The sequence below is a fragment of the Theobroma umbraticum genome, unplaced genomic scaffold (genome assembly GCF_002168275.2).
Source record: "Theobroma umbraticum cultivar Fairchild unplaced genomic scaffold, ASM216827v3 scaffold_86.0, whole genome shotgun sequence".
Classification (NCBI taxonomy): domain Eukaryota; kingdom Viridiplantae; phylum Streptophyta; class Magnoliopsida; order Malvales; family Malvaceae; genus Theobroma; species Theobroma umbraticum.
The window spans coordinates 901,466-926,876 of record NW_018397263.1 but is presented as its reverse complement, the minus strand read 5'-3'; the positions used below and the strand labels follow the sequence as shown (position 1 = coordinate 926,876).

The 25,411-nt window shown below is 37.5% G+C and overlaps 7 protein-coding genes and 3 non-coding genes across 12 annotated transcripts in view; 7 read left to right on the top strand and 3 right to left on the bottom strand.

The window, feature by feature from the left end:
• The first annotated feature begins 2,298 nt into the window (after window positions 1–2,298).
• Window positions 2,299–7,225, top strand: LOC110420181 (Neutral/alkaline non-lysosomal ceramidase). Of its 2 annotated transcripts, none has more exons than XM_089784212.1 (10): window positions 2,299–2,612; window positions 2,774–3,133; window positions 3,259–3,467; window positions 3,796–4,152; window positions 4,582–4,846; window positions 4,963–5,233; window positions 5,337–5,462; window positions 5,886–5,949; window positions 6,184–6,353; window positions 6,474–7,225. In XM_089784212.1, the coding sequence occupies exons 2-10, from the start codon at window positions 2,793–2,795 to the stop codon at window positions 7,020–7,022; spliced, it is 2,352 nt and encodes a 783-aa protein (XP_089640338.1). In that variant the 5' UTR covers window positions 2,299–2,612; window positions 2,774–2,792; the 3' UTR covers window positions 7,023–7,225. The 2 variants fall into 2 exon arrangements, with proteins under 2 accessions (XP_089640338.1, XP_021289070.1); XM_021433395.1 differs by having other exon boundaries at window positions 2,734–3,133.
• Window positions 7,226–7,322: 97 nt separating this feature from the next.
• On the bottom strand, window positions 7,323–7,395 carry TRNAK-CUU (transfer RNA lysine (anticodon CUU)). Its single transcript has one exon. It is a non-coding gene; the product is annotated as a tRNA-Lys (tRNA).
• Window positions 7,396–7,821: 426 nt separating this feature from the next.
• Window positions 7,822–9,522, top strand: LOC110420182 (putative sugar phosphate/phosphate translocator At5g05820). Its single transcript, XM_021433396.1, has 4 exons — window positions 7,822–8,373; window positions 8,526–8,629; window positions 8,736–8,964; window positions 9,070–9,522. The coding sequence occupies exons 1-4, from the start codon at window positions 7,933–7,935 to the stop codon at window positions 9,214–9,216; spliced, it is 921 nt and encodes a 306-aa protein (XP_021289071.1). The 5' UTR covers window positions 7,822–7,932; the 3' UTR covers window positions 9,217–9,522.
• A 1,948-nt stretch (window positions 9,523–11,470) lies between these two features.
• Window positions 11,471–15,054, top strand: PUMP1 (plant uncoupling mitochondrial protein 1). Its single transcript, XM_021433606.1, has 9 exons — window positions 11,471–11,842; window positions 12,384–12,602; window positions 12,704–12,782; window positions 12,877–13,010; window positions 13,102–13,200; window positions 13,291–13,395; window positions 13,857–13,931; window positions 14,338–14,424; window positions 14,753–15,054. Exons 1-9 carry the CDS (start codon window positions 11,759–11,761, stop codon window positions 14,786–14,788), a joined length of 918 nt encoding a protein of 305 aa, XP_021289281.1. The 5' UTR covers window positions 11,471–11,758; the 3' UTR covers window positions 14,789–15,054.
• A 919-nt stretch (window positions 15,055–15,973) lies between these two features.
• On the top strand, window positions 15,974–18,222 carry LOC110420377 (RING/U-box superfamily protein). Its single transcript, XM_021433659.2, has 3 exons — window positions 15,974–16,268; window positions 16,590–16,648; window positions 16,882–18,222. The coding sequence occupies exons 1-3, from the start codon at window positions 16,014–16,016 to the stop codon at window positions 18,032–18,034; spliced, it is 1,467 nt and encodes a 488-aa protein (XP_021289334.1). The 5' UTR covers window positions 15,974–16,013; the 3' UTR covers window positions 18,035–18,222.
• A 936-nt stretch (window positions 18,223–19,158) lies between these two features.
• Window positions 19,159–20,653, top strand: LOC110420456 (large ribosomal subunit protein eL21z/eL21y-like). Its single transcript, XM_021433772.2, has 2 exons — window positions 19,159–19,448; window positions 20,130–20,653. The coding sequence occupies exons 1-2, from the start codon at window positions 19,212–19,214 to the stop codon at window positions 20,385–20,387; spliced, it is 495 nt and encodes a 164-aa protein (XP_021289447.1). The 5' UTR covers window positions 19,159–19,211; the 3' UTR covers window positions 20,388–20,653.
• A 384-nt stretch (window positions 20,654–21,037) lies between these two features.
• Window positions 21,038–21,108, top strand: TRNAG-GCC (transfer RNA glycine (anticodon GCC)). The gene has a single exon. It is a non-coding gene; the product is annotated as a tRNA-Gly (tRNA).
• A 5-nt stretch (window positions 21,109–21,113) lies between these two features.
• LOC149526904 (small nucleolar RNA snoR114) lies at window positions 21,114–21,201 on the top strand. Its single transcript, XR_016351508.1, has one exon. It is a non-coding gene; the product is annotated as a small nucleolar RNA snoR114 (small nucleolar RNA).
• Window positions 21,202–21,347: 146 nt separating this feature from the next.
• On the bottom strand, window positions 21,348–23,242 carry LOC110420507 (Reticulon family protein). 2 transcript variants are annotated; one of them, XM_021433853.2, is made up of 4 exons: window positions 23,022–23,242; window positions 22,515–22,695; window positions 22,030–22,241; window positions 21,348–21,777 (listed from the first exon to the last, which is right to left on the bottom strand). In XM_021433853.2, the coding sequence occupies exons 1-4, from the start codon at window positions 23,086–23,088 to the stop codon at window positions 21,608–21,610; spliced, it is 630 nt and encodes a 209-aa protein (XP_021289528.1). In that variant the 5' UTR covers window positions 23,089–23,242; the 3' UTR covers window positions 21,348–21,607. The 2 variants fall into 2 exon arrangements, with proteins under 2 accessions (XP_021289528.1, XP_021289529.1); XM_021433854.2 differs by lacking the exon at window positions 23,022–23,242 and adding an exon at window positions 22,812–23,013.
• A 589-nt stretch (window positions 23,243–23,831) lies between these two features.
• The window catches only part of LOC110420283 (Josephin family protein), a 3,026-nt gene continuing 1,446 nt past the window's right edge, over window positions 23,832–25,411 (bottom strand). The window contains exon 2 of the mRNA XM_021433540.2: window positions 23,832–24,645. Coding sequence (XP_021289215.1) covers window positions 24,064–24,645 — 582 coding nt within the window. The 3' untranslated portion in view covers window positions 23,832–24,063. The remainder of the gene's footprint in view (window positions 24,646–25,411) is intronic.

The window sequence follows — 25,411 nt, the reverse complement described above, 5'->3', positions numbered from 1 at the left end:
AGTAGTGATAGAGGGGCTTTGGTTTGGTTATGGGAAAATTGTGCAAAATTAAAGTTAAAATTTGTATTTCCTCTTGATCTTCGCATCTGATTAGCTCATTATCTTTTGCTTTGATGAATTTTTAGGATTGAAATCATTTTGTTTGAGTTTGGCTTATTTTACCTTTTTCTGGTGTGCATTTTCCTATTAAAATTCATGTTTTATTCCCCTTCATTTTATATACTTTTTTGGCCTTGCAGTGAGATGGTGTAGATGCTAGATAGGCATTGCATGCGAATAGGCTGAGTCGGGAATGAATCTCATTTTAGAGTTAAATTTTGCTGCTTTGTATTTGAGAGCTATATTATCTAGCTTGCTTTTATTTCTATGGTGTTTTTTGGAAACTTTCCTTATTCCTTACGATAATGAATCATCATTAGTTCTTATATTGGAATCTTTGTTATTGGTACCACTATCAATATCTGGTTCTTGAATGACAATCCATTTTTTGAAACATGAATATGTTGCTACAGAGCTCTTGGTATTAGTTTCTTGTTATTATAGCTATTCAATTAAATGAATGTCTTAATTTTGATCTGGAAAGAGTGCTTTGAGTGTATTATTGCTGTTGTCGAGGAAAGTTCGAGCCCTTAACCAAAAGGTCAAGCATAAGGGAAAAAAATCGACAAAAAACCTAATGAATGGTTGCAGCTGTAGCAATTTTGATGTTTGATAAGCCGTGAGGGGAATTCTAATACCTGCTAAATTTGTGCTTCGACACTGCTAATGCTAAACTTGTGCCGTGAGCACAAGTGCAGTGAGTAGCGGCACTGGTTTTAAGGCTGATACCAGCCCAACTCTTATCAGGAACGAGGATGCAAAGGGCCTTTCATGTTCTCCAGGTTCTTATTTACATTTCTCATGGTTACCTACCCCAAGTCATTATCTCGATTTTAGCCCATAATCTTGCACAAACTTCGAAACCTGTTAATTTGACTTGGACTTGGTGACCATGCTTAAATACATCCAAGGTTTAATTGTTGTAGCAGTAATGGCCCTGATAGGGCGGCACAATATATAGTTGCAATTCTTGCATTCTTCTCCATTCTATAACTATGGCATCTAAAGCAAAACCCGCTATATCTATCAAACTTTTTGATAGGCCAGGAAAGTAACAACGTAATTCTAGCAGAAGCTGGTTGTGATTTTGTTGATACTCCCTTTCGTTCCCCCACCTTTCCCCAAGGAACCGTTGCACGACTTGTTGGCGAACCCCACCTTTCCCCAAGGAACCGTTGCACGACCTGTTGGCGAACGGCAAAGCTAGCAGCGTGCAGTCATCGGTTGCTTGAATAACATATACAACAGCATGGAAAATCTTGGCTTTTAGACTGCTGCATGTAAGCGTATGATGACAGGGATAATAAAAGAGCCTTCTAAGTATATCATATGCAGATGCTGTTGTATAGGCTAAACATGAGGGTCTATGATCTCTTGCTTTGAACAAAAAGACTTCATGCTGCTAAATTGGGTTTATTCTTCACTTTGATAAGAATTGAAATGCTGGCAAAATGATACTAGCAGATAGCAGATATTAATTGAATCGGAAGGCACTAATTTAGGTAAGATCATGTGATCCTAGTTTCAATCCATAACCACAAATTATGATCAATATTTGCCCAATTAAAGGTTTTGATATCATCCTGAAAAGGAAAAAAGGTTTTTCCCCCAGTGACCCTTAAAGTTTGCCACGATTTAAAATGGGAAAGTTTGTATTAACACAAGGAATGACGACAGTGTGGGAGTAATGGGGAGCAGTGGTTTGCTACTTATATCTGACCAATTGCAGAGTGAAAGTTGGCGGCTAAGGTGGTTGGAAAGGGGTTAATGCTGCATTTAGTGTTGGGGCAGGCCACTTCACGAGCTCTACGAACCGAACCCAACCCAATTAGCAGACGCACTTCCATGTTTTCACACTTTCACCAAAGCAAGAATTCTTCCATCTGTTTGATAGTGGCGGCCGCACCACCCCTTCTTAACAATCATAAGGTTAACCACGAGAGCATACCCATCAACGCAATTAAAACCAATATCAGTTTTATCTGTTGGAGCAATAAAAAAGTAATCATATGTGATTGAACATCAGTTTTGAGATGGAATCCTGAAGTTTGATCATTTCAGAAGGGCATTGTGGGATTCTTTGATTTGTTAATTCATGACGCCAAAGAGTACTGCCGTTTTACAGCAGAGACGACTCGATTTAAGGCCCAGACAGGTAAGTTGCGAGCCCTTTTAAAACGGTACCTTTCAGCAATTAACGGCTCTGAATTGCTGGCCCGAAAAGAAGTCTCGCTCAAACAAGGTGCTTAGTTTGTGTTTTATTTGCTTTACCAACACGATAAGGTACAACGTTCAAAGCTTTTGCAAATGTTCCAATTATCCTGGTGCTGTCTTTTCAGCTTGACCCCACACCAAAGAAGATTGAAGTGCTTGTTTCATCATCACTCTTCTTCTACTTCGCTATATGTATATCAGCTAAAACTTATTTCCACATAGCAACTTCACTTTCAACTTGTTTTTCGTTCCCTGTTCATTTCTTCTTCTGTAGGTCAAACACTGCTAGCAGCCTGCAGGTACCCATTTCCCTTTTGTTCCTGTTTCTTTCTTTATCTTTGCCAGATTTCATATTTTGGATTGAAAATTTTGATTATTTCAACTGAGGTAAGTTCTAATTGGGACCCTTAATTGTATAAGGTTGAAATATACAGCTTACAGTATTGTACGTTTCCTTCAGTGAAGAATGAAATAAAGCTATGAAGATGGTTTCTAAAGATTGTTGCTGTATGGGGAGTTCATCTATGGTTATTTGGTTCTCTTTCTTGTTGTTTCTATTACTGCAAATCGAAGGATCTTTATCAGCTTCCAACTATTTGGTTGGCCTTGGAAGCTATGACATAACGGGGCCTGCTGCTGATGTTAATATGATGGGATATGCAAATACAGAACAAATTGCATCAGGAATTCATTTTAGATTACGTGCTCGGGCCTTTATCGTGGCTGAACCTCATGGGAACCGTGTAGTATTTGTGAATCTCGATGCCTGTATGGCCTCACAAATTGTTACAATTAAAGTACTTGAGAGATTAAAAGCAAGGTACAGCCAATTTTGGTGCTGTTCATGAATTTTTTTGTAGAAATTTGAACAAATTATGCAAGTACCTTTTAGGATTTTGCAGGATGTTAGCATATTTTGCTATGATAATACTTTCCTTGTTTCAGGTATGGTGAGCTTTACACAGAGAAGAATGTTGCCATTAGTGGCATTCATACGCATGCTGGCCCTGGGGGCTACCTCCAATATGTTGTATATATTGTAACTTCTCTTGGATTTGTAAGACAGTCCTTTGATGTCATTGTTGATGGGATTGAGAAAAGCATTATACAAGCTCATGAAAATCTCCGTCCGAGTTCTATTTTGATAAATAAAGGTGAGAAAGTTTGCTCATAATCATTGCATATTTACTTTCTTTTATGCTGATATAAATGTTTAGGCTCACAATATCTGTTCAGTGGCAGCGTATTGCATATATTTGTATCTGTTGATGCACTTGGCTTGTTCCTAAGGCTTAATGAGTTTTCTTGAAAAAGTAAGATTTTGGGGCTAAAGGTTTAAACCCAACAGCTGAAACCTGAACAGATTGTGATCTAATTTTCATTCAAGGGGTATTTTGCTGTGCTATTTATGTTCAAACAGCATGCAATATGTTATTCCCATTTAAAAGTTGCATATGTTGACACTTAATCATGGTGATACAGGGGAACTCTTGGATGCTGGTATAAATCGTAGTCCAAGCTCTTATCTGAATAATCCAGCAGATGAACAGAGTAAATATAAGTATAATGTTGATAAAGAAATGACACTGATAAAGTTTGTTGATGAAGAGTGGGGTCCCATAGGGAGCTTCAACTGGTTTGCAACCCATGGAACGTCTATGAGTCGTACAAACTCATTGATCAGTGGTGACAACAAGGGTGCTGCAGCACGATTTATGGAAGATTGGTTTGAACAGACTGGTTTTATGACAGATTTTCGTAGCTGGCCTTTCAATAACTCTGCAACTGATGGAATCCCTCGTAGAGTTTCAAGCCTTGTCCCTAACCTTCATGATAAACGTAACTAAATCCCTGCTTTTCAGTTTTTCAAAGAATTATTATACATATTAAATGTAGGAAGCTGGTTCAAGTTGGCAATTATCCTTCTTCTATAATGTGTCATTATGCTTACGAGGAAGGCAACAGGCATTAAGTCAAATTTGCAAACATGATAATGGAAAATTGTTTTCTGGATTGAACTTCTAACAGATTTTCATAATAAGACCATATTCCACGTGCAAGTTCAGAGTTAGTTTCTTCTTTTGAAACGTAACATTGGTTGGCCTGATATATGTGTCTACCTAACTTCCATCCAGAACCAGGTAAATTGTTTGAGAACGACCAGCAGTAGGGATAGCAATTCTGCATGCTCAATGTTCTGGGCCAAGTACAATGGTGCATATAAACTGTTGTTGCTAACATATAGGACCTGGAATTGATTCCAAACAGGTAATGAGCTGATAGAACTTGCTGCTTCATTTAAATCTTCTCAAGGACGGCCTGCTGCAAGATTTCTGAGTGTTGCAAGACGGGTCAGGAATGCCTTAAGGCAGGCAGATAGACCCCAGTTTGTATCTGCATTCTGTCAATCAAATTGTGGTGATGTCAGTCCAAATACTCTCGGTGCATTTTGCATAGACACTGGACTGCCTTGTGATTTCAATCACAGCACCTGCAATGGGAAGAATGAACTGTGCTATGGCCGGGGCCCAGGGTACACTATATACTTGTTACATATTCACTTTTACCCCGTTTATCATTTTTTTCTTTGTACTTTTAGTTTATTCAAAAGTTGGATACTTATGGAACCATATTAACGTTTACTGGCAGCTACCCTGATGAATTTAAGAGTACTGAGATTATTGGGAAAAGGCAATTCAAAAAAGCCGTGGAACTTTTTAACAAAGCAACTGAAAAGTTGAAAGGAAAGGTTGGGTATCAACATGCCTATCTGGATTTCTCTAACCTTGAGGTCTCAGTTCCTAAAATGGGAGGAGGGAGTGCAGTGGTGAAAACATGTCCTGCTGCTATGGGATTTGCTTTTGCTGCAGGAACAACTGATGGGCCTGGAGCTTTTGATTTCACACAAGGAGATGATAAAGTAAGGGAAGCTCCGCAGCTGACTTAACCCATATTTTCATAATGCTCTTGAAGGATGAATAGCTAAATTTTTGCAATGATCTTATTATTATGTTTCCTTTCAGGGGAATGCCTTTTGGAGATTGGTGAGGAACTTGCTGAAAACACCAAATCAAGAACAGATCAATTGTCAGAAACCTAAGCCTATTTTGCTTGATACTGGTGAAATGAAGCAACCATATGACTGGGCAGTAAGTAATAATATTACTTCAGTTAATGACTTAATGTATGCGGTGAAAAAGCTTTGGACCATTGAATGAATTTGTACTCTGTTTTCATGCCTGAATTTTCCACTTTGTATAGCATGTGGAGCCTCAATCTGCTTTCTGGTAAACGATAAACAAAGTGCTCTGTATCATATTTATGAGACATTTGGGACTAATCTGGCACATCTGCTCATGTAACGAAATGTTTCTACCTATTACATAAGGTGGTTGATTTTGATGCAACCTTGATTTCAAAGCTGTTCATGAAGATAAATGAGTGTATTTAGATGAATGATAAAAGTATTTTTGGTTAAATCCTAGGGACAAGAATTTGCAAATTTTTAACCAGCAGAGCATTTCCACAGATATGAATTAATGTTTGTGCTCTTATAAAAACAATTCATGCAGCCCTCAATACTTCCAGTTCAAATTTTGCGGATAGGCCAACTTGTCATTCTCAGTGTACCTGCAGGTAGAAGCAATTTTTTTTTTTCTGGTATTTTTTTTCCTTTTAAAGGTTTCTTCTGTTTTTACTATCCAAGCTTAAATGGTGTTGCGTGCTTTAAAGAGAGAGTTTTATCTTCCTCGTGTTTTTAATTAGTTCATAACTACAATATACCTGTCAAATTACACGTAATTATCTTAAATAATGGGCTGTTTCCTGCTGCATGTTGTACTATTTTTCTAATGTTAGCGTTTCTTGCAGAATTCACAACCATGGCTGGCAGGCGCCTTCGAGATGCTGTTAAGACAGTGCTTACTTCTGGAAGCAATAGGCAATTTGACAGCAATGTCCATATTGTCATTGCAGGGCTGACAAATACTTATTCCCAATATGTTACCACCTTTGAGGAGTATGAGGTGCAGAGATATGAGGTTAGTATTATGCCATTTCTCATTTTCCATTATTTTGATGGCAGTGCTTTGTAGATCTTCTTGTTGATGGTGCATCTTTGTTATAGATTCTTGTTTGAGTTTTCTTCTTTTTTTTGTCAGGGAGCCTCCACTTTGTATGGTCCACACACGCTTAATGCCTATATGCAGGAGTTCAGGAAACTGGCAACAGCTCTTATCAGTGGTGCATCTGTTGAACCAGGTCCACAACCACCAGATCTTCTTGACAAGCAGATTAGCTTACTACTACCAGTTGTCCTGGATGCAACCCCTCCTCTTGTGAATTTCGGGGATGTTAAGGATGATGTCCCTTTTAATACCATCTTCAAGCAGGGTGATATTGTCTCAGTCACCTTCTGGTCTGCTTGCCCTAGGAATGACCTCATGACTGAGGGCACATTTGCAGTGGTTGAATACCTTCAAGATCAGAGGACATGGATCCCAGCATATGACGATGATGATTTTTGCTTACGGTTCAAGTGGTCCAGGCCTGCAAAACTAAGTTCTCAGAGTTATGCAACCATAGAGTGGTGGATCCCAGAATCAGTTGTCTCTGGTGTTTACAGGATAAGACATTTTGGTGCTTCGAAATCACTCCTTGGCTCAGTTCGCCATTTTACAGGTTTTTCAAGTGCCTTCGTAGTGGAATAGCCAGCCAAAATATCATAAAATTCATGAATATAACTGATTCAATTATTATAAGAATACAGAAAGTAGTTATTTCTCCAGCACAAGCACACTGTGACATAGACTACAGCTTTGCATCACACAGCCAGAAATGGAAATGAAAGAACTGTTCAGTTATATTTATATCACACAGCCAGAAATGTAGCACAGAAATTCTTGGGAATATGCAGCATTCTAGGTATTTCTTTGTTGCTACTAGATTCCCCGTAATGCAGTTTTATCATGGTTTTGAATATGGAATTTGCTTGGGAATATGGATATTGACGCCCACCGTGGGGCTCGAACCCACGACCACAAGGTTAAGAGCCTTGCGCTCTACCGTCTGAACGAGACGGGTGCCTGTTATTTCGGAAATTAACCAAGTACTCGAAGTCGCTATCATAGGACAGGGGCCTCCTAAGACCAGAAGTAGTAGGAAATGTCAGCTTTTATTTGCCTTCAAAGTTGAAACCCCTGCAGGGAGGGCGTGGAACGGGTGCTGCTATATCAATGCTACCAACATGACAGTTTTCAAATTTGAAAAATACCCGAAAAACTTTGACATGTACATGCTCAGAAAATGTATCACGTTTACAGCAGCTGAAGAAGCAGAATTCAGCTTTACAATAATCACTAGACAGCAACCGCGAAATCAAACATTTGATAACCATTAAATTAGCTGATGTAGGCCCCCTGCACCCGACATGAGAGTAGGTCCCACGAAAAATGCCCTGTAGTAATATCCATGTCAAGTGTCACGGCTCTTAATCCTTGCGCTCTTCTTCATTTCATACCGCTACGTCTCCTCTTTCTTCTGGCTCTAGAGCTCGGGCCGCGCTAGCATTCCAATCCTCAAAAGAAAAGACAAGAAGAAAAACCCTTGAAGCCATTAGCTATGAAGACCGTGATTCCATGGACCACGATCTGGATCGTGATCTCATGGTACAGTTCAAACATTGGCGTTCTTCTTCTAAACAAGTACTTGCTCAGCAACTACGGCTTCAAGTACCCAATTTTCTTGACCATGTGCCACATGCTTGCCTGCTCGTTGCTAAGCTACGTAGCCATAGCATGGATCAAGGTGGTTCCCATGCAAAGCATTGGTTCCAGGAAACAGTTTTTGAACATCACGGGGTTGAGCTTGGTTTTCTGCTTTTCCGTGGTTCTTGGAAACGTCTCGTTACGGTACCTTCCGGTGTCGTTTAACCAGGCCATTGGTGCCACGACCCCATTTTTTACAGCAGTTTTCGCATATGTGATGAGCAAGAAGATGGAGAGTTGGGCTACATACCTGACGCTCATACCTGTGGTTGCAGGAGTCATCATTGCTAGTGGGGTAACAATTTCCTAGTTTTACTACATTTTTATAGTATATCTCGAACTTCTTTGCTTAAGATACTAGATTCTTTGATATTGGTTTCTGTTTGACTAGAGAATGTATCATAATTTGTCAATACATTTTGACGTATATGTGTTTGTCTGCTGCAGGCTGAACCAAGTTTCCACCTTTTCGGATTTCTAATGTGTGTTTCAGCTACTGCTGCAAGGGCGTTTAAGTCAGTGCTTCAGGCTATTTTGCTGTCATCAGAGGAGTAAGCTTTTCTTCTCTCGATTCAATTGCAAAATTTTTCATCAGAAGTCAAAGCAATCAGAGGATTATGGAAATATGTTTCCTAAATGATTGTAATTTCTTTACAGGGAAAAGCTCAACTCAATGAATTTGCTGATGTACATGGCACCAATAGCAGTAGTCATATTGCTTCCTGCCACTTTGCTGATGGAGAGAAATGTGGTTCCCATGACTGTAGCTCTTGCCAGAAAAGATATCAAAATAGTTTACTACCTGTTTTTCAACTCTTCTCTTGCATATCTTGTGAACTTGACCAACTTTTTGGTCACTAAACACACAAGTGCCTTGACTCTCCAGGTACTCACTGAGAGAAGTTAGGGATATGGATTCAGATTTCCTTTAAAAAAAACTTTTTTCTTTTTGCATGTCAGGGTAAGGTTTCAATGATTATGTTAATTTCAGGTTCTCGGCAATGCAAAAGGTGCTGTTGCTGTGGTGGTCTCTATTCTGATATTCAGGAACCCTGTTTCCTTATTTGGGATGCTGGGCTACTCCCTAACTGTTTTTGGAGTTGTTCTATACAGTGAATCCAAGAAGGGAAACAAATGACCGTCCTGTTAGCATTATCAACAAACTGTTCAGCTATTGTTTCGGCAGGGGCCTGATGCTTATACCACAGATTCTGCCAATCATCTGTTTGTCTAGAAACTGAAAAGAGAAGAATTAGCTGTTTCAAGCTGTAGTTCCAATTTTCCTGGATTGATTTCCTCTTCATTTTTAACTTTGCATGCTACAGTTGGAGCTGGCTCAAATAAGTCTTCTGTTCCTTTGTTAAAACTTTTGTATGAGTTGAGCACAGGTATAAATTCATAGAAATATTTCTTCATTGGTTCCTTTTCTGAAGAATTTTGGGTACAGTTCCTTTCTTTCTTTCAGTTTGATTTGCTGTTTCTTTTTCTTAAGTCATTAAACTTGTTCAGTTTTGTGAAACATAAGGCATATTCTGTCAATCCAATAGCAGTTGCTTGTACCCTCCACTAGGGTACTGCAATCCAGCTCTCTCTTTGTCCTAGTAAATTACTTGGGAGAGCTTTGACAAGACTGTGACATTGGCTAGTGCTTTTGCTTTTACTAACATAAAAAAGAGACTCAGGTTCCATCCTTTCCACCATGGAAATGGAACCTCCTACCACCAGCCAGCCTGATGGGCTAACAATTGCAGCAAGTGGTCCATGTGGAAAACCATATTCTTCCAGGCTTTACAACGAGCCAGTGCCCTTTAGTTCCTTTACCGGCTGCCATGCCAATCACAGAGCATATTTCTTGACAAAAATCACCACTTCTAGATTGGGTGGCCAGGTCAAAATGATGGGTGATTCCATCCAAATTGGCCAAAATGGGGGAGCACGACATCCACGACCAAGTTGACCAGCTTTTCTTTCTTTTTTTTTTATAGGAGGTTGAGGGCCCTCTTAACTTATATAGGAAGAGGTTTGCCCTCTGCAAGAGAAAATAGAGAAAAGAGGTGACAGTTTTACACCATATGGGAAGCTTACATTGTTAGGAATATGTGTGAGTACTGGATTGATTTGATTTTAAAATTTTAAAACTTGAATTAATTGATTTTTTAAAAGTATAACTGAAATCAATTGAAATATAAAAAAATTAAATTGATTTATTTTAATTTATATATATAATATACTTAAAATGCATATTATTACTGATTGGTTATTTCATCAATTCAATTATAAATTTTAGACATTGAAAATTGATTGAAATAATCAAAATTGAAAAATCAAACTAAATTAATTGAATTTAATTGATTTCAAATGATTGTTTCTATTTGCATCCATTAATTTATATGTTGAAATACAAAATTTGAAAATCAAGCAATAACTTCAAGGTGTGTATTAATGTCATTATCAATTTTATTTGACTCCAATGATAATATGCAAAAAGGTTATTAATGATAAACTTCGAGGATATGATGAAACTTAACGATTAATTGTATTTCGTATTGATGAAATTAATCCATTAAGTATTCACTCGTTATGATAAGATTATCAAATTCATGTAAAGTTTTTATATAGTAAAACACAATAAAAGCAATTTAAGAAGAATTTGAAGAAAGTGAAGAGAATGATTACAAATTGGTTATCTTTTGCCTTTTTTTCATAAAACTAAAAAGTATTCTTCCAAATAAATTTATCTGCTTCTAGTGGATAAAAGTATTCATTCACTTTTGATACATAAAAATATTCATCACTTTTAATGGATAAAAATATTTATTTAATAAATAAAATATTCATTCACTTTTTAAAAGTATCCATTCACCATAAAATCATTCACCATTTTTAATAAATAAATTAGTTATTCATTTTTATAATTAAATATATTTTTAAAATAATGATAAATGTAACTATCACAATTACAACGTTTATTTTTAACAAGTACAATTGTTAATTTTTTTTAATAAACATAATTATTTATTTTTTAATATAATTATTCGAACAATTATAGTTCTTAAGCAGTTATAACTGTTTAAAAGACTTTTTTCTTTTTATTCTTTAATTATTATTGTTGAAAATGTCTGTATATGTCAATGAATAAAGTCAATTAAACCTCTTTTACATATTGCTTATGAATCATTATAAAGATTGTTTAAGGTGATAGATTAATAAGATAATACGTGAAATTAAGTAAACATGCCAAAAGAAACATGTTTATTAGTCTAAATAAGACAGCTCGCTTTAATTAAATCCCATAATTAAGATCCTTAAACCGGTTTTTCACGTTCTGACCAGCCGCGGCACATCTATTTAAAAGAGCCCATACTCGGGAATTCACTAACTTAACACATGAAGTTACGTGTCATTCTGTAATTGGTTCAAAATCAAAACTCTCGAACTGCGGTAACTGCAAACGTAAGCAGAGGAACTCAGAGTTGACAGGGATTTGGCGAGCCGAGGCCGAGGTGACGAAGGAGGGAAGAAAGGCAGCAGACCAAATTGCGCAAGCCTCGTCATCACTTTTCCCGAGATTCCTTTTTTCCTTCCCTATCTTCTGTCTCTCTTAGTGTTAATCTGATTGATTTTCGATTCCTCTGTTAACATCCTTCGCGTTTATTCTGAGAGAGAATTGTTTCTTGAAAATGGTGGCTGATCAAAAGGGAAAATCCGATATCTCCTTCGCCGGAACCTTCGCCAGCAGTGCCTTCGCTGCTTGCTTCGCTGAGGTATCAGAAAATTCACTAACTCACTCATATTCTTTTTTCTCGTTGTTGTGCTGCTTCGTCGTTTTGTTCACGATTTTGTATTCTCGGTCTTCAGATATTTGCATCTTGTTCTTCGCTTTCGTTGTTTTCGGTTCTCTTGCGGTGACTTGAAATGTAGAAACAAACAAACACAAAAAAGAAATAGTAGTTTGTTTGAAGATTTTATTGTAAATTTGTATGCAAGATACGGTTTTTTGTGCGTGTGTGTGTTTGTCAGTACAAAGATTTGATAGTATGAACTGAAGTTCACATTTTTTTGAAACAAATCTGTCATGTTAAGTTTCAAATTCAGCAATTTGGTTAATTCCTAGGCATCGTCAACCGCTTAATTTGATTTATTTTTTTTTTGATTTGATACATATAATGTTTGACTTTATAGATTATGAACTTCAAAAAATTTATGAAATTGTTTTCCAAGTTGGATTGAGAAAGCTTCTCGTGATTCGAATTGTTAGAAGAAATATTGTTGCTTTAATATGAAGTCAACTTGAATTCATTGCAGATATGTACCATTCCTTTGGACACAGCTAAAGTTAGGCTCCAGCTTCAGAAGAAAGCTGTTGGTGGAGATGCTGCAACTTTACCAAAATACAGGGGCTTGTTAGGTACAGTTGGTACTATTGCTAGGGAAGAAGGTTTGGCAGCACTCTGGAAAGGTGTTATACCCGGATTACATCGTCAGTGTCTTTTTGGTGGCTTGAGAATTGGGATGTATGAGCCTGTGGGTGTTGAATCTTCTTCTCACATAAATTGTATTGTGTATTTTATTTGTTTTTGGTTTCTTGTTGATATGATCACAAATTATCTTGTAAATTGTGACAGGTTAGGAATTTTTATGTGGGAAAAGACCATGTCGGAGATGTTCCTTTGACAAAGAAAATACTTGCTGCCCTTACGACTGGTGAGGAATATGGAGGATATGGCTGGGATTACTTGTTATTTCCGGCAAGTTTATCCATGATAGGTGCTCTACCTAAGTTGGTTTTTTTGAACAGGTGCTCTAGGAATTACAGTGGCAAATCCAACTGATCTTGTGAAAGTTAGACTTCAGGCTGAGGGGAGATTACCCCCTGGTGTACCTAGGCGCTATTCTGGTGCACTTAATGCTTACTCCACTATTGCTAGACAGGTTAATATCTAATCTGGGAAGAAAGAGATACTTTTCCAGGTTGTTACTAGCTTTTGACTCTTCAGTTTGTATCTTGATTTTCCAACTTTAGGATGGAGTTGTGGCTCTTTGGACTGGGCTTGGACCCAATATAGCACGAAATGCTATTATAAATGCTGCTGAACTTGCAAGCTATGATCAAGTAAAGCAGGTAAAGTAATAACAAAAGCTCATGGGTATTGCACCTTCTGTTTGAAAAGTACTGCTTTTGGTGTTTTCTAATGTCTATCTTTCAATGCAGACGATTTTGAAAATCCCTGGATTCACTGATAATGTTGTCACTCATCTCTTCGCTGGTCTGGGGGCAGGATTTTTTGCCGTCTGTATTGGTTCTCCCGTTGATGTGGTATGCCATCAAAGTTCTCATTTTGACTCTTTTCTCCAATTTTTGGGTGGTATATCTTCTGTTGTCCGCTGGTCATAATGAAATTGGTATGCTATTGTATGAAGATGGGACCATGTAGAATGCACATGGTTAGAGGATTCCGTTCACTTTGTCTGTGCCAACTAAGTATGTTTAGCATTATTTATTTCTGTCAAATTTGCTCAGACTCTATCATGAGGAGCTTTTAATCTGTTGTTGCCATCTTGTAACTATTAAGTAATCCTAGTTGAAGTTATACTTGTGATGTCTGCCGAGGTGAGAGCATTTTGGAATTAAGGTTTGTTTGTCATTTCACCTAGTCAGTGCAATGCATTTGCGTCCCATTTGCTTTATCATCTGGTTGAATGTGCTATTATCCTATCTTTTGCAATTGCTGTAATATCAAGCAAATTTGATGGGTTCTACCCTTTTTCCCCCTGCAGGTTAAGTCAAGAATGATGGGAGATTCAACTTACAAGAACACACTTGATTGTTTCATCAAAACTTTGAAAAATGATGTATGTTTGCTTTCTTTGATCTTGTTTCTCCTTTTGCTATTATCCTGTCATAACTATGCCCTAGACTCAGCATTCTAATGAGTTATAGGAATAATTATTCATGGAAATTGATTATTTTATGTCTTTAACTGCTAGATGGTTCCTTTAGTTTTTCTCTTTTATCCTCTAAGCATCAAAGCTTCACGTACTTAAGCTGTTCACCTTCCTGTTTTTTATGAGTTATAACTCATTCTGATTCACTAGTTACATGATTTATTTATACAACAGAAAACATGGAAAAAAAATGTTACATTCCTTTCTATGCTTGTATGCTAAAACGTTTGTTGCTACTTAAGAAGCTATTGGCTGCAGGTGAGAGTCTAAAATGGACAAGCATTTTACTTACAGCATTCATTATCATTTGCAGGGGCCTTTGGCTTTTTATAAGGGTTTCATCCCCAATTTTGGACGGCTAGGATCTTGGAATGTGATCATGTTTTTGACATTAGAACAGGTGAAGTTGCAAACATTTTTTTTCCACCTCTCTTTGGTATTTGCTTTCCCTATTTGTAGGGCTAGCGTTTTTCATTTTCTCAACTGAACCTCCCATCCCTCATGGGAGGTTCATTTAGCAGCCAGTTGGCAGTGAGATTTGAGAATTTTCTTGTCTCAGCCTTTGGATAATTTTTCTCTTTGTACATGAGTTGTCTTTTCATTCTTGACCTTAACAAACCGATTATAGAACAAGGACTGCTAATCTGCTAGACTGTTTATAAATGCAGCTTTATTTACTCATGGCTGGCTTGCTTATCTAAAATATTTCTTTCTTCACTCCTTGACAGGCTAAGAAATTTGTCCGAAATCTAGAATCATCCTGAGCTTAAAAGAGACGATCCATCCCACAGAGCTAGGATTGCCAGTGGGACTGCCATTGAAGTTTTACAGAGAATAATAGAAATTTGTCTAATTCCCCTAAATATTTATGTCATTTTGCTAATCGAGACGAGTTCTTCCAGGGGAATCTTATGAAGTTTCACAGAACTCAGAAACTTTCCAATAATTTTTATGGTCATTCTTAGGACTGCATTATCATTTGTCATCCCATTGATATATTGAAATTCCCAATCACAATTTCTTTGCCTTAGTTGCTTTTTGAGCTGAGTTTTTACATATGCCTTTGGATTATTGGGTCAACATTTGGACCTTAACACCAAGAAGGCAATACTCTTAAGACATAACAAAGCTAATCACAAACTTTTTGTCAATCATATTTTTCCTCCATTGGACCTAAGCATTTCCTTGGTCATTTTATTAAGGGAAAACGAAAGGGTTAGCTGGTCTAACATAATTGCTTCTTATCATTTGAGGTTATGACAATAATATGGTACCAAATTTCTTCATATGAGAAAAAGATGGGTTTAACATGTTAGATTCTTCATGTTCAAAAAAAAAAAAAACATGCTAGATTCTTACTAATCATTAGTTCTTAGGAGCGAGGGCATGTTTGGTTCATTGAAATGATCATTCAATTTTGACACTATTCTCGATGAATGATAATTTTAATATTTAGTTCATATTTTTTATCAAAGAATGGTCGTTCGAACCCTACCTCGTACTAATTATTCCACACAGAGGGGAATAGGTTAAAAGTCTTTTTAGACAAAAAAAAATCTTAATTGTCTCATGAAATTATTATCATATAAATACTAAATCAAACCAAAAGTCTTTTTTTTATTTCCTCCTTTCTCTCCTTTAAACCTTCACCGCCAAACATGGCCGGATCTGGCCGCCTGGAAAGCTAGATTTCACTTTTTATTGAATACTTAAAAAAAACAAATTTCACATAAATTTTTTTAATTTGTAAAACTGGTACTCATACTATTTGGATTGTGAATTTTTCGTGTCTTTTATTTTAATTGTAAACGGGTTCAAAAAAAAGGTTGAACAGCCCAATGAAGGAAGACAGGCCTTAATCCAGAAAGCCCAAGGTATCAGCCCGACCCGACTTGAAACCGCAATTTATCAAATTCGATCAATCGAAAGTCGAAAGCTTTTCCATCCGTTTTTGATTTCGTCGGAAGGGCCGATTTAGTGGGGACAAAGATGCTTCAAATCCGACTAAGCAAGGGCCCGTCCGCCGACGCCGGCGGCTCCGTGAAGCCCTTGCCAGTGGAGACGGTAACGGTGGCGTGCCCCGACCACCTCGTTCTCGCAGACCTTCCCGTTGCCAAGAGCATTGGTGCCGCTACGTCCTCCTCGCTCGTTAAGACCGTCGGTCGTAGGTCCCGTCGCCAGCTCGGCGAGCGAGTCCACTTCTGCGTTCGCTGCGATTTTCCAATAGCGATCTACGGCCGCTTGGTACGTCTTAGTAACCGTTACTGCTTCTTTTATTTATCTTTGAATTAAAGTTAATTAATTTGTGAAAGAGTAGAGTAAGTAATTAATAGATAAGTTATGCCAAAATATTTGAAATTTTGTGATGTTAAAGATATCAGTTGGATTCGCTCTAAAGTTAAACGATTCAATTGGTAAGGAGGTTTTGATTGTTGGCTAAGGGTTGCAATAATTATTGGTAGGATATATATATATATATATATATATATATATATATATATATATATATTATTGGTATTTGGTTCTGTTTTTGAATATGTCTGTGTGTGTTTTTCCTGGTTGCAGAGTCCTTGTGAGCATGCCTTCTGCCTGGATTGTGCAAGGAGTGATTCAATTTGCTATCTGTAAGTGATCATTTCATGATTCTTTAATGCAAAGTGGTTGTGCTGAAGAATCGTGGGATTTAAGGGTTTTTACTCGGAGCAAATCATTAAGATGTTTGTTTCCTTATACTCTTGTGATTGTTTGTTTTCTTGCGGAAGTCAGATTTTGGCTGATTCATGAACTAATCTTGATTCAGTTTAAACACAAGTAACTTGACATTGACAAAAATAATGCTTGTTATGTTTTTGTGCAGTTGTGATGAGCGTATACAGAAGATTCAGACAATCAAGATGATGGAGGGGATCCTCATCTGTGCAGCCCCTCATTGTCTTAAGTCTTTTCTGAAGAAGATTGAATTTGAATCTCATATCCATGAGAGCCATGCTGATCTTTTGCAGCCTAATGCAGAGAAGGAAGATGGTAAAGAATCAGAGGTTCTGAGTGCTAAACAACCTACAGGTTCAGATACTACCGTTCGAGGTCCTCCAAGGCCTGTCATTTCTCCTGGTTCAAATCCTCAACCCTATGATACTGAAGACAAAGCTCGTCGGCAGCAGTCTAGAGAACAACTGCCTCCAAGGCCAATGATGCAGCCAAAGGGGGCACCGGTATTTGGTCAAGTTCAGAATCTTCCATCAGAGTCCCAACCAGACAATAACCTTCCCCCTGGCTTTGACAGGCCTGGCCCTCACAACCACTTCCAACAAGGCTTTGACAGGCAGGGCACCCCGCAACCAGAATCTAGCCAGTTTTCAGACAAGCAGCAGGGAGTATTAGCTGAAAACCAGTTTTCTGAATACCCGCCAATGCATTCCATGCAACCACCTAATTTTGTTATGCCAATGAATTCAAACCCTATGTTGGCTCCATATGGTGTTCCTCCATTTCCAGCTGATGGAGCTCAACCATTTTATGGTGCTCCCTATGAGATGGCTCGGCCGAGTTCAGCACCAGATGTTGGTTCTGAGCAGGGGTCATTATTGGGTTTCCCACCAGGCCCAGTTGGGGGCATAAATTACCCAACAGGTTATCCTCAGCCCTGGAATGGCGGGCACCCTGGGGCACCATTTGAAGCCCCGCCAGGTGGCCACATGATGGGCGATGCTTTTGCCAATTATCAAGGTGATTATGGGCGAAATCCAGGAGGTTTACCAATGATTCCTCCCCCGCAGTCAGCCAACAAAGGGATGGAAGCAATGCAGGGTAGTAATTCCATGGACCCTAGGGATGGCAAAGGTATACTGGCACCACAGCCCATGCAAGTTCCACCACCACCTCCACCACTTCCACATCATATGCCACAACTTAAACGAGGCAAGTTCCACTCCAGTGATATGGGTCGTGATGGACAAGGTTTTGGGTGGCAGCATGAGAACCGTGATGGCTTTGGAAGTAGCCAGGACTAGAAATTGCTTGTTTTTGGGCAGTTAACATGTGATATACTCTTCTTTGGGGGTCTTTATTAAGCTGTGATGGGCTGTCCCCCATTTCTTAATTTCTTAACAGCATTCTGCTCCCTTTGAAATGCTTTAGATTTAATTTGCAAAATCACTATTTGCGCCTATGTTCTTCAATGGAAATTTTCTCGTTAAAATTCACGTCTTAATAGCAATTTTCTTTGTAACAAAGCAAGCTTCGTGGTGTGCACATCACACTGATCCATGGGGCATCATGTTAAGAAGGTTACACGTCTGCTCTTGAATTTTGATTTCAATACTCACCTAATTCTCCCTGTTATGAAACATTATTGGCATGATAATGTTCAAATAAAATTTTGAACTATTTAAAAAAATTTACAAAAAAATTAGTTTTTATTACGTTTAATCAAATTATTTAATTTTTTATTTTTGATCAAATAAGTTTTTTTAACTAATGGTAGATTATTTGTCATTAATCAAAATATCATTAGTTATTTTATTCAAAAAATAAAAAATATTATATGATTATATTATTTTGTTAAATTAATATATCACGTCATCATTGATATGTGAATATATTACATTATTGATAATTATGAAATATTAATATCATGTTAATATCATGTAGAATAAAAAAATCATATGATTATGTTATTATACTAAATTAATATATCACATCATCATTAATTACAATATGTTAATATATTACGTTAGTATCATATGACATAAAATGATAAATAGTATTTTAATTAAGTTAATAATTAATTATAAGACTTATGTGATTTAAAATAAAAATAAACTTATTTAATTTAAAATAAAAATATAAAAATTTAATTAAACGTAATAAAAGTTTACAGGTTTATGTGAACTTTTAAAAAAAATAACATTAGTAATACAAAATATTTATAAATGTGTTTGAACCGGGCCTTGTTTGGCCCGACCCAAAGCCTAAACCGGTCCAAAAATTAGACGGGTTCGTTTGTCCTCTAGGCTGTAACCGATAATAATCATTAAAAAAAAAAACTAAAAATAACAGGGAAGACCCAAAAAAGATCCAAAGCCCAAACCCAAAACCCGAAAAAACCGTAAAACCAAAAGCAACTATATGATAAAAGGATTAGGGTTTTGCTCGTGGAGGGAAAGAGAAAACCTGAGAGAGTGAAGAATGCCAGCCGGTCACGGTCTCCGCGCACGAACAAGGGATCTATTCGCCAGACCCTTCAGAAAGAAGGGTTACATTCCCCTATCGACTTACCTCAGGACTTACAAGACCGGTGACTATGTCGACATCAAGGTAAACGGCGCCGTTCACAAGGGTATGCCCCACAAGTTCTACCATGGCCGCACCGGTCGAGTCTGGAACGTCACCAAGCGCGCCATCGGCGTTGAAGTCAACAAGCAGGTATAATTAAAATGGGCTTTTTCCCCCCTTTATTTCTGGGTTTTTTGTTTCATTTTCTTGATATATTGTTTTAATTTGTATTTGGGCTTTGGTTTATTTTCTGTCTTGCTGTGAATCTGTGTTTGGTCTCATGTTTTCGGATGTTAATTATTGACATGTGGTATGTTGTATTGAAAAGAGTATATAGATTCTGCTTCTGGTAATCCGATTGGGTTTGTTTCGTAGCTTGTAGCGTTCTGTTTGAAATTCGATTCTGACATGTTTTGTCTGCCATTTTAGAGTTAGATGGGCTTGCTTATATGATGTGGTAACATGAACAAATTAGCCTGCCTTAGAGCGTTAGTATAGCATTCCTTTTAGTGTTCATGACATGTTGGGGCCGCTTTGTTGCCAAAAAAAAAATCTAAATTCACTATTGGGGATAAGCTTAAATTTCATATGTCAATAAGATGAATTACAATTTTACATAATCATTATGATTGGATTGGTTGTATTGCAGCAGCATTTCAGGGTGTGGTCCTGTTAGTCTTTTGCCTTTACTCACTCTTGCAACTGGGGTTTTTCCGAAGTTGTTGCCTCATCGTTTTAACCTTGTGCCTTACTTTTCATGTAGTCTACATGCTTCATATACTGGGGGTTGAAAATTTGTGCACTTGGTATTTGAATGTTTGTGGATATTAGGTGGGTCACAGGATTATCAGGAAGAGGATTCATGTCAGAGTGGAGCATGTTCAGCCTTCAACGTGCACTGAGGAATTCAAGCTCAGGAGGGTGAAGAATGATCAACTTAAGGCAGAGGCTAAGGCAAAGGGTGAGGTCATTAGCACAAAGAGGCAGCCAGAGGGTCCTAAACCTGGTTTCCTGGTGGAGGGTGCTACATTGGAAACTGTAACTCCCATCCCATATGATGTTGTTAATGATCTCAAGGGTGGTTACTAGATCTACTCTTATTTTTGTGGTCTTGCTGGTTTGTTTGTGGCAAACATTTGAGGTGTACCAAACAATCTCACAATCCACTAACTGGTATGAACTTGGCAGTGATACAGTTATGAGAGTAGTAGGATTGTTTCACCATCATCTATGAGTGGGAAATACTGGTTTTTTGGGAATCAACACCTGTGGTGATCATTCTATTTGGATTAGATTATGGAAGATAATGTTTTATCTTTTGATCATGATAAATTAGAATTATCAAGATTACGAGATATTACCATTGTTTCTTCATTGATAGGTTAAGAACCAAAATCCTTGATATTTTTGTTGATTGATTTTTTTTTATGATAAAAAAATTCAAACCCAGTTGACCTTTTAAATAAAAATTATATAGATTAGTTTATTATAAATTAAAGATTTTAATATATTTTCAATGATTCTTTATTTAACTTCCATACTATAGCTTAAATGAAAAATGTAATCTTTTTCCTGGTACAAAAACATTATAGTTTCTTACTTAAACTTCTGATGTTAAATAGATTAAACCATTATTTTGGGTAGATAGTCAAATCGGATTCGAACATTTGGGAGTTGGATTCATTACCTGTTGTCATGTCTGTGACCAAGTAAAAAAGTTGGAAGCTACAAACCAACGGGCACCAGTGGTCTAGTGGTAGAATAGTACCCTGCCACGGTACAGACCCGGGTTCGATTCCCGGCTGGTGCACCATCGAGCTGTGATGATTGTTGTGCCTCATGTGATAGAAGGGTCTATCACTAACGTCTGTTTCTTGGGACGAAATTGGTCACATTTGAGCTCGTTTTTTGAATTCAATCTTGTGCAATACATTTCAAGCAACTGTTATCATAAGTATGGTATAACAAAGAAGTCAGTTGCTATGCCACTGGATTTTGCATCAGCTAATATATACATATTTGCTTGCACAAAAGTTCATCAGCCATTCATTTCACTAAGATAGATGTCATTGATTTAGTAGCTCCGGTAACATTTCTCTGGTCGAAACCTATGTACTAACACGCCGGAAAACAATGATTCAGAGTAAAAAAAAATCATCTCAGAAAGGGAAATTACATTCCTCCACACCCTCCAATGCTCAACAAGAAACTTTTGTGCCTACTGGTTGGCACTTCCAAGCAGAAAAAAAGAAAAACATATTCTACAGAAGGCAGGAAAGAAAACCGAAGAAGAAACAATGGGAAATCAATCAGCTTAGTTTCTGCCTCTCCAGAATCCATTTTCGAATTCTGTTAACAAACTTCACGTCGAATTTCACGTACAACTGCTGCATTTTTCTGAACCCGGTTATGGCATATGAATCAATATAGTTTTCGTATCTCTCGTAGAGTGCTGGAACTGTGAGAACAACAACAAGGCCTGCCACCACAAGGAAAGTGGATAGACAGAGTTACATTGTTGGAATTCAAGATTGAGATAGTCGAAAAGATCTCTACAATTTAGACCACTGAACTGAAACAAAGCTTGGGCTTATGAAGTTCTTAATACTCATTATGAAACAGAACTCAGTAAGGTCCTCAGTTCTCCCTGCCCCTAGCTTGTAAATGATAATGATGATGATAGTGAAAATGATGATATTAACAACAACAAGAAAGTGGCATTAGAACTTACTGGTGTAACCCAAAGTAAGGAAATCAGTCAAGCCACCGATGACAGAAATCAGCAACAAGTATGCAGCAACCTTGACAAACAACCTTGCATCTCTACCCATTGCAATATCTTGAGAAGTTGACAGAAAATCATTTACATGGGCTCGGATGAAAGCTCCCACTTCATTTACCATTTCTTCTGATAGATACAATTCTGGAAGAGGTGGAGCAGGTCTAATTTAAGACAGCAATAAGTAGAATTCAGTTGCTAGTTTCTAATTGACAAAAAATGGGGAAAGTCATATCAATCTGGACGATGGAACATACATCATTTTATTCTAATACTACCAAATGTGAACATTATCCGTGTAATATTTCATCAAATATAGACCAACAATGTCTCATAATGTGATGAAATGTGCAAACAATTAAATCAGACAGGTTTGGTACGGCACTAATAGCATCTTATCAGGTCTGAGTTTTGAGTAGCACAACTGCATTAATTACCGGTTAAGGATTGCAGCAGATTTGGCCCAGAGGAAAAGAATGACACTGAGGAGGAGGAGAACGCTAGAGACAAGTGATAACAGAGTGTAACCAGATTTCTCAAACACCACCCAAGCAGCCAGAGTGACCAACAATATCCCCAAAGTCAAGTTCCCTCGCCTCCACAACATCACATCTGCAACTGTTCAAGGCAAAAAAAACAAGCAATTGTCAATCTTTATGGTGTGCATAAACTCTTAAACCAACTGATTAATGGCAGTGGATCAAAGATTGCCACTGAAGTAAAGAAAAATTCACCTGCACAGCTATACCATAAAGCAACAGCTTTGATCCTAAAGCTATGTTAACTGAAGTTACAGAAAGTATCAAGGAAGATCCATTTCACATTGAAAAAACCTACTAACCCAACCCAATGGGAAATTCTATGGGGATTCAAACAAGTTCAACACTAGATCAAAACGAATTCAAAAGAAAAAAACCCAAAACTGAAAAAGTGAGATACTTTACCAAAACCTCCTCCAAGGATCTCATGAACAGTTCTCTGTCTGTTAAACAATCGATTAGAAGAACCCATTTATAAGAAACTCGAAGTAAATCAGATCTTTAAAACCCAAAAATTAGATGGTTTTGAGATGATCATCAGAGGAAAAAAAATGAAGAGAAAAAGTAACAGGTTTCTTAACCTTTTACCAATGTCCTTTGAATTATATAGGGATGGCTGATGAAAGACAAGGTTGGTGGTCACAAGAGTCCAGCTTTAAAGTGTCATTCCACTCATACGTTTTCCAACTTTTTCTTCTCTTTTATTTTATTTTTTCAAATTTACCAAGATTAAACAAAGAAAATAGTAAATAATAGCATAAAGCAACATCTAGTATTAGTTAAATTACTATTGTGAAATCATTCCTTTCAATGACTGCTCAGCAGATGCTCACGCGTCTTGTTTTCTACGGGGTTGGAACATTTTTAAGGTTACTCCTGTCGTTTTGACGAGGTTGTCCTAGTGTAACAAAGTAAATGAACTAGAACAAAGTACAATATTTTAATGCTGTCCGGGATTGAAGGGTAGTTTGGGGCATTCAGCAAGATTGTTTTCTTGTGCTGTAGTTGGCTAAGTGGATCCTTTACATCATGTTTTACGGCCATGGCAATGGTGAGAAAAACAAAGGTCATCATCACATCCCTTATAACAGAAAAATAGCAACTTCCCTGACCTCGGTTTGGCTTTTGTCTGTGCGTGTTATGTGATGTGTTGGCAAGGCACAGATGGAAATTGAAACCAAACAAATATGCCACAAGAGAAACTAGAAAGAACTGTGGCTAAAACCCTGAAGCTTTGATCATATATAAGCATAACTAGGAGGATATATATCTCAGAAAAGTGCCTTTCACAATGTTAAATTTCAACTCGAAAATGTGTAAAGAATGTATATACTGCACAATGCAACAACCTCACGCCAAAAGATGTTTGTTCAAACCATCTAAAAACCTGACATGAATCATTGTCACTTGACCAGTAAATATAAAAACAAAAAGAACCTATTTCTTCTTATGCAGTTTTTTCCTGGCTATCTTTATTTTCGGTTTTAGAAGTGCTAGCCTCAACACTGGCTGTGGCTGGGGAAGAATCCATTAGACTGGCAGCAATTGCAGCCTTCAAGTCCTCATCTTCTATATCTGAAAATTGCACGTCTGTCCCATCCAATGAAAACACCGGCTCAGGAGGCAGTTGATCAATATCGTTTCTCTGAGTCTCTGTTAAGTTGCATGATTTAGTTATCCTCTCAGCATCCTCAGGGGACAGCCACTGCCCATAACGATTAGAAGCTTCAGAGGAAGATATGGGGCACTCTTTTGGAAAGTTTCCCCTCACCAGGAATATGCTCCAGCCGGATCCTTTTAGCGAGTCCAGATAGGCTGAGAGATAAAACTTTGAGAAGTGCTGTGGTGCTGCATAAAGACTGTCAAAATTATACCACTCTCCATTGACTTTCCTGATACAAAACCAATGGTCATGCAAATGACAAATGAATGCATTTTCCAGCTCAGGGTCAATTTGGGCAGGTTCAGCAACTGGGCAGTCAAGGGGAATAACTTGCAAATCCCAGACTTCTAAAGCCTTTTGCAAAACCTATGGACAAAAATTTTCAGAATGGATATCATTAGGACAATGCTATAGATGTTAGAGAGAGAGAGAAGGAAAGCATAAGTAACAGTGATAAAATACCCTAACTGTGTTCTATGTGCCAAATCGTGGTCATCCTAGATGTAAGAATATTAAATGATAGTCGTGTTTGGCCATGCATGAATGGCTATTGAAACATTATAATTTTATGAAGGAAAATACAAGGCAAAACCATTCCAAGTTACTAACTAATACCCTAAAAGTCAGCAATGGTCCATATCAACTTCCTAGACTCCAGAGTTCAAAAGAAGCCAATAGTATTTTTAAATTTAACCTTGCAAATGCTATTCTCGAGATATCTATGAATAGCTCCTAAGTCCCAATTCAAAAATAGGAAGCATGTTTAAGGCCCAAGGAGGTGCACAATTTTGACTTTATCAGCTGTATTCTTTTGCTTTATCTCATAGGATATACATAAGCAATATGGCATTTATATGTAAAAACCAACTGTAGATGCCAATAACCACCTAAGATTGGAGATACCATAGTGGGAAATTATCATTAAGAAATTTCAAGATGAATGACCTCATCCTACATTACAACTCGAAAACAGGATTCTAACGTGCCAGAAACAATCTACATGTCAATATTCTCATATGTCAAGATTGTCATATGTTACACTAATGGAAAGGAAGAAAAGGATTTTCCCTTAAATTATACCTCCAGAGATGCTTTTTTTTTTTGGATGAGAGTATTTAATCATTGGATATTG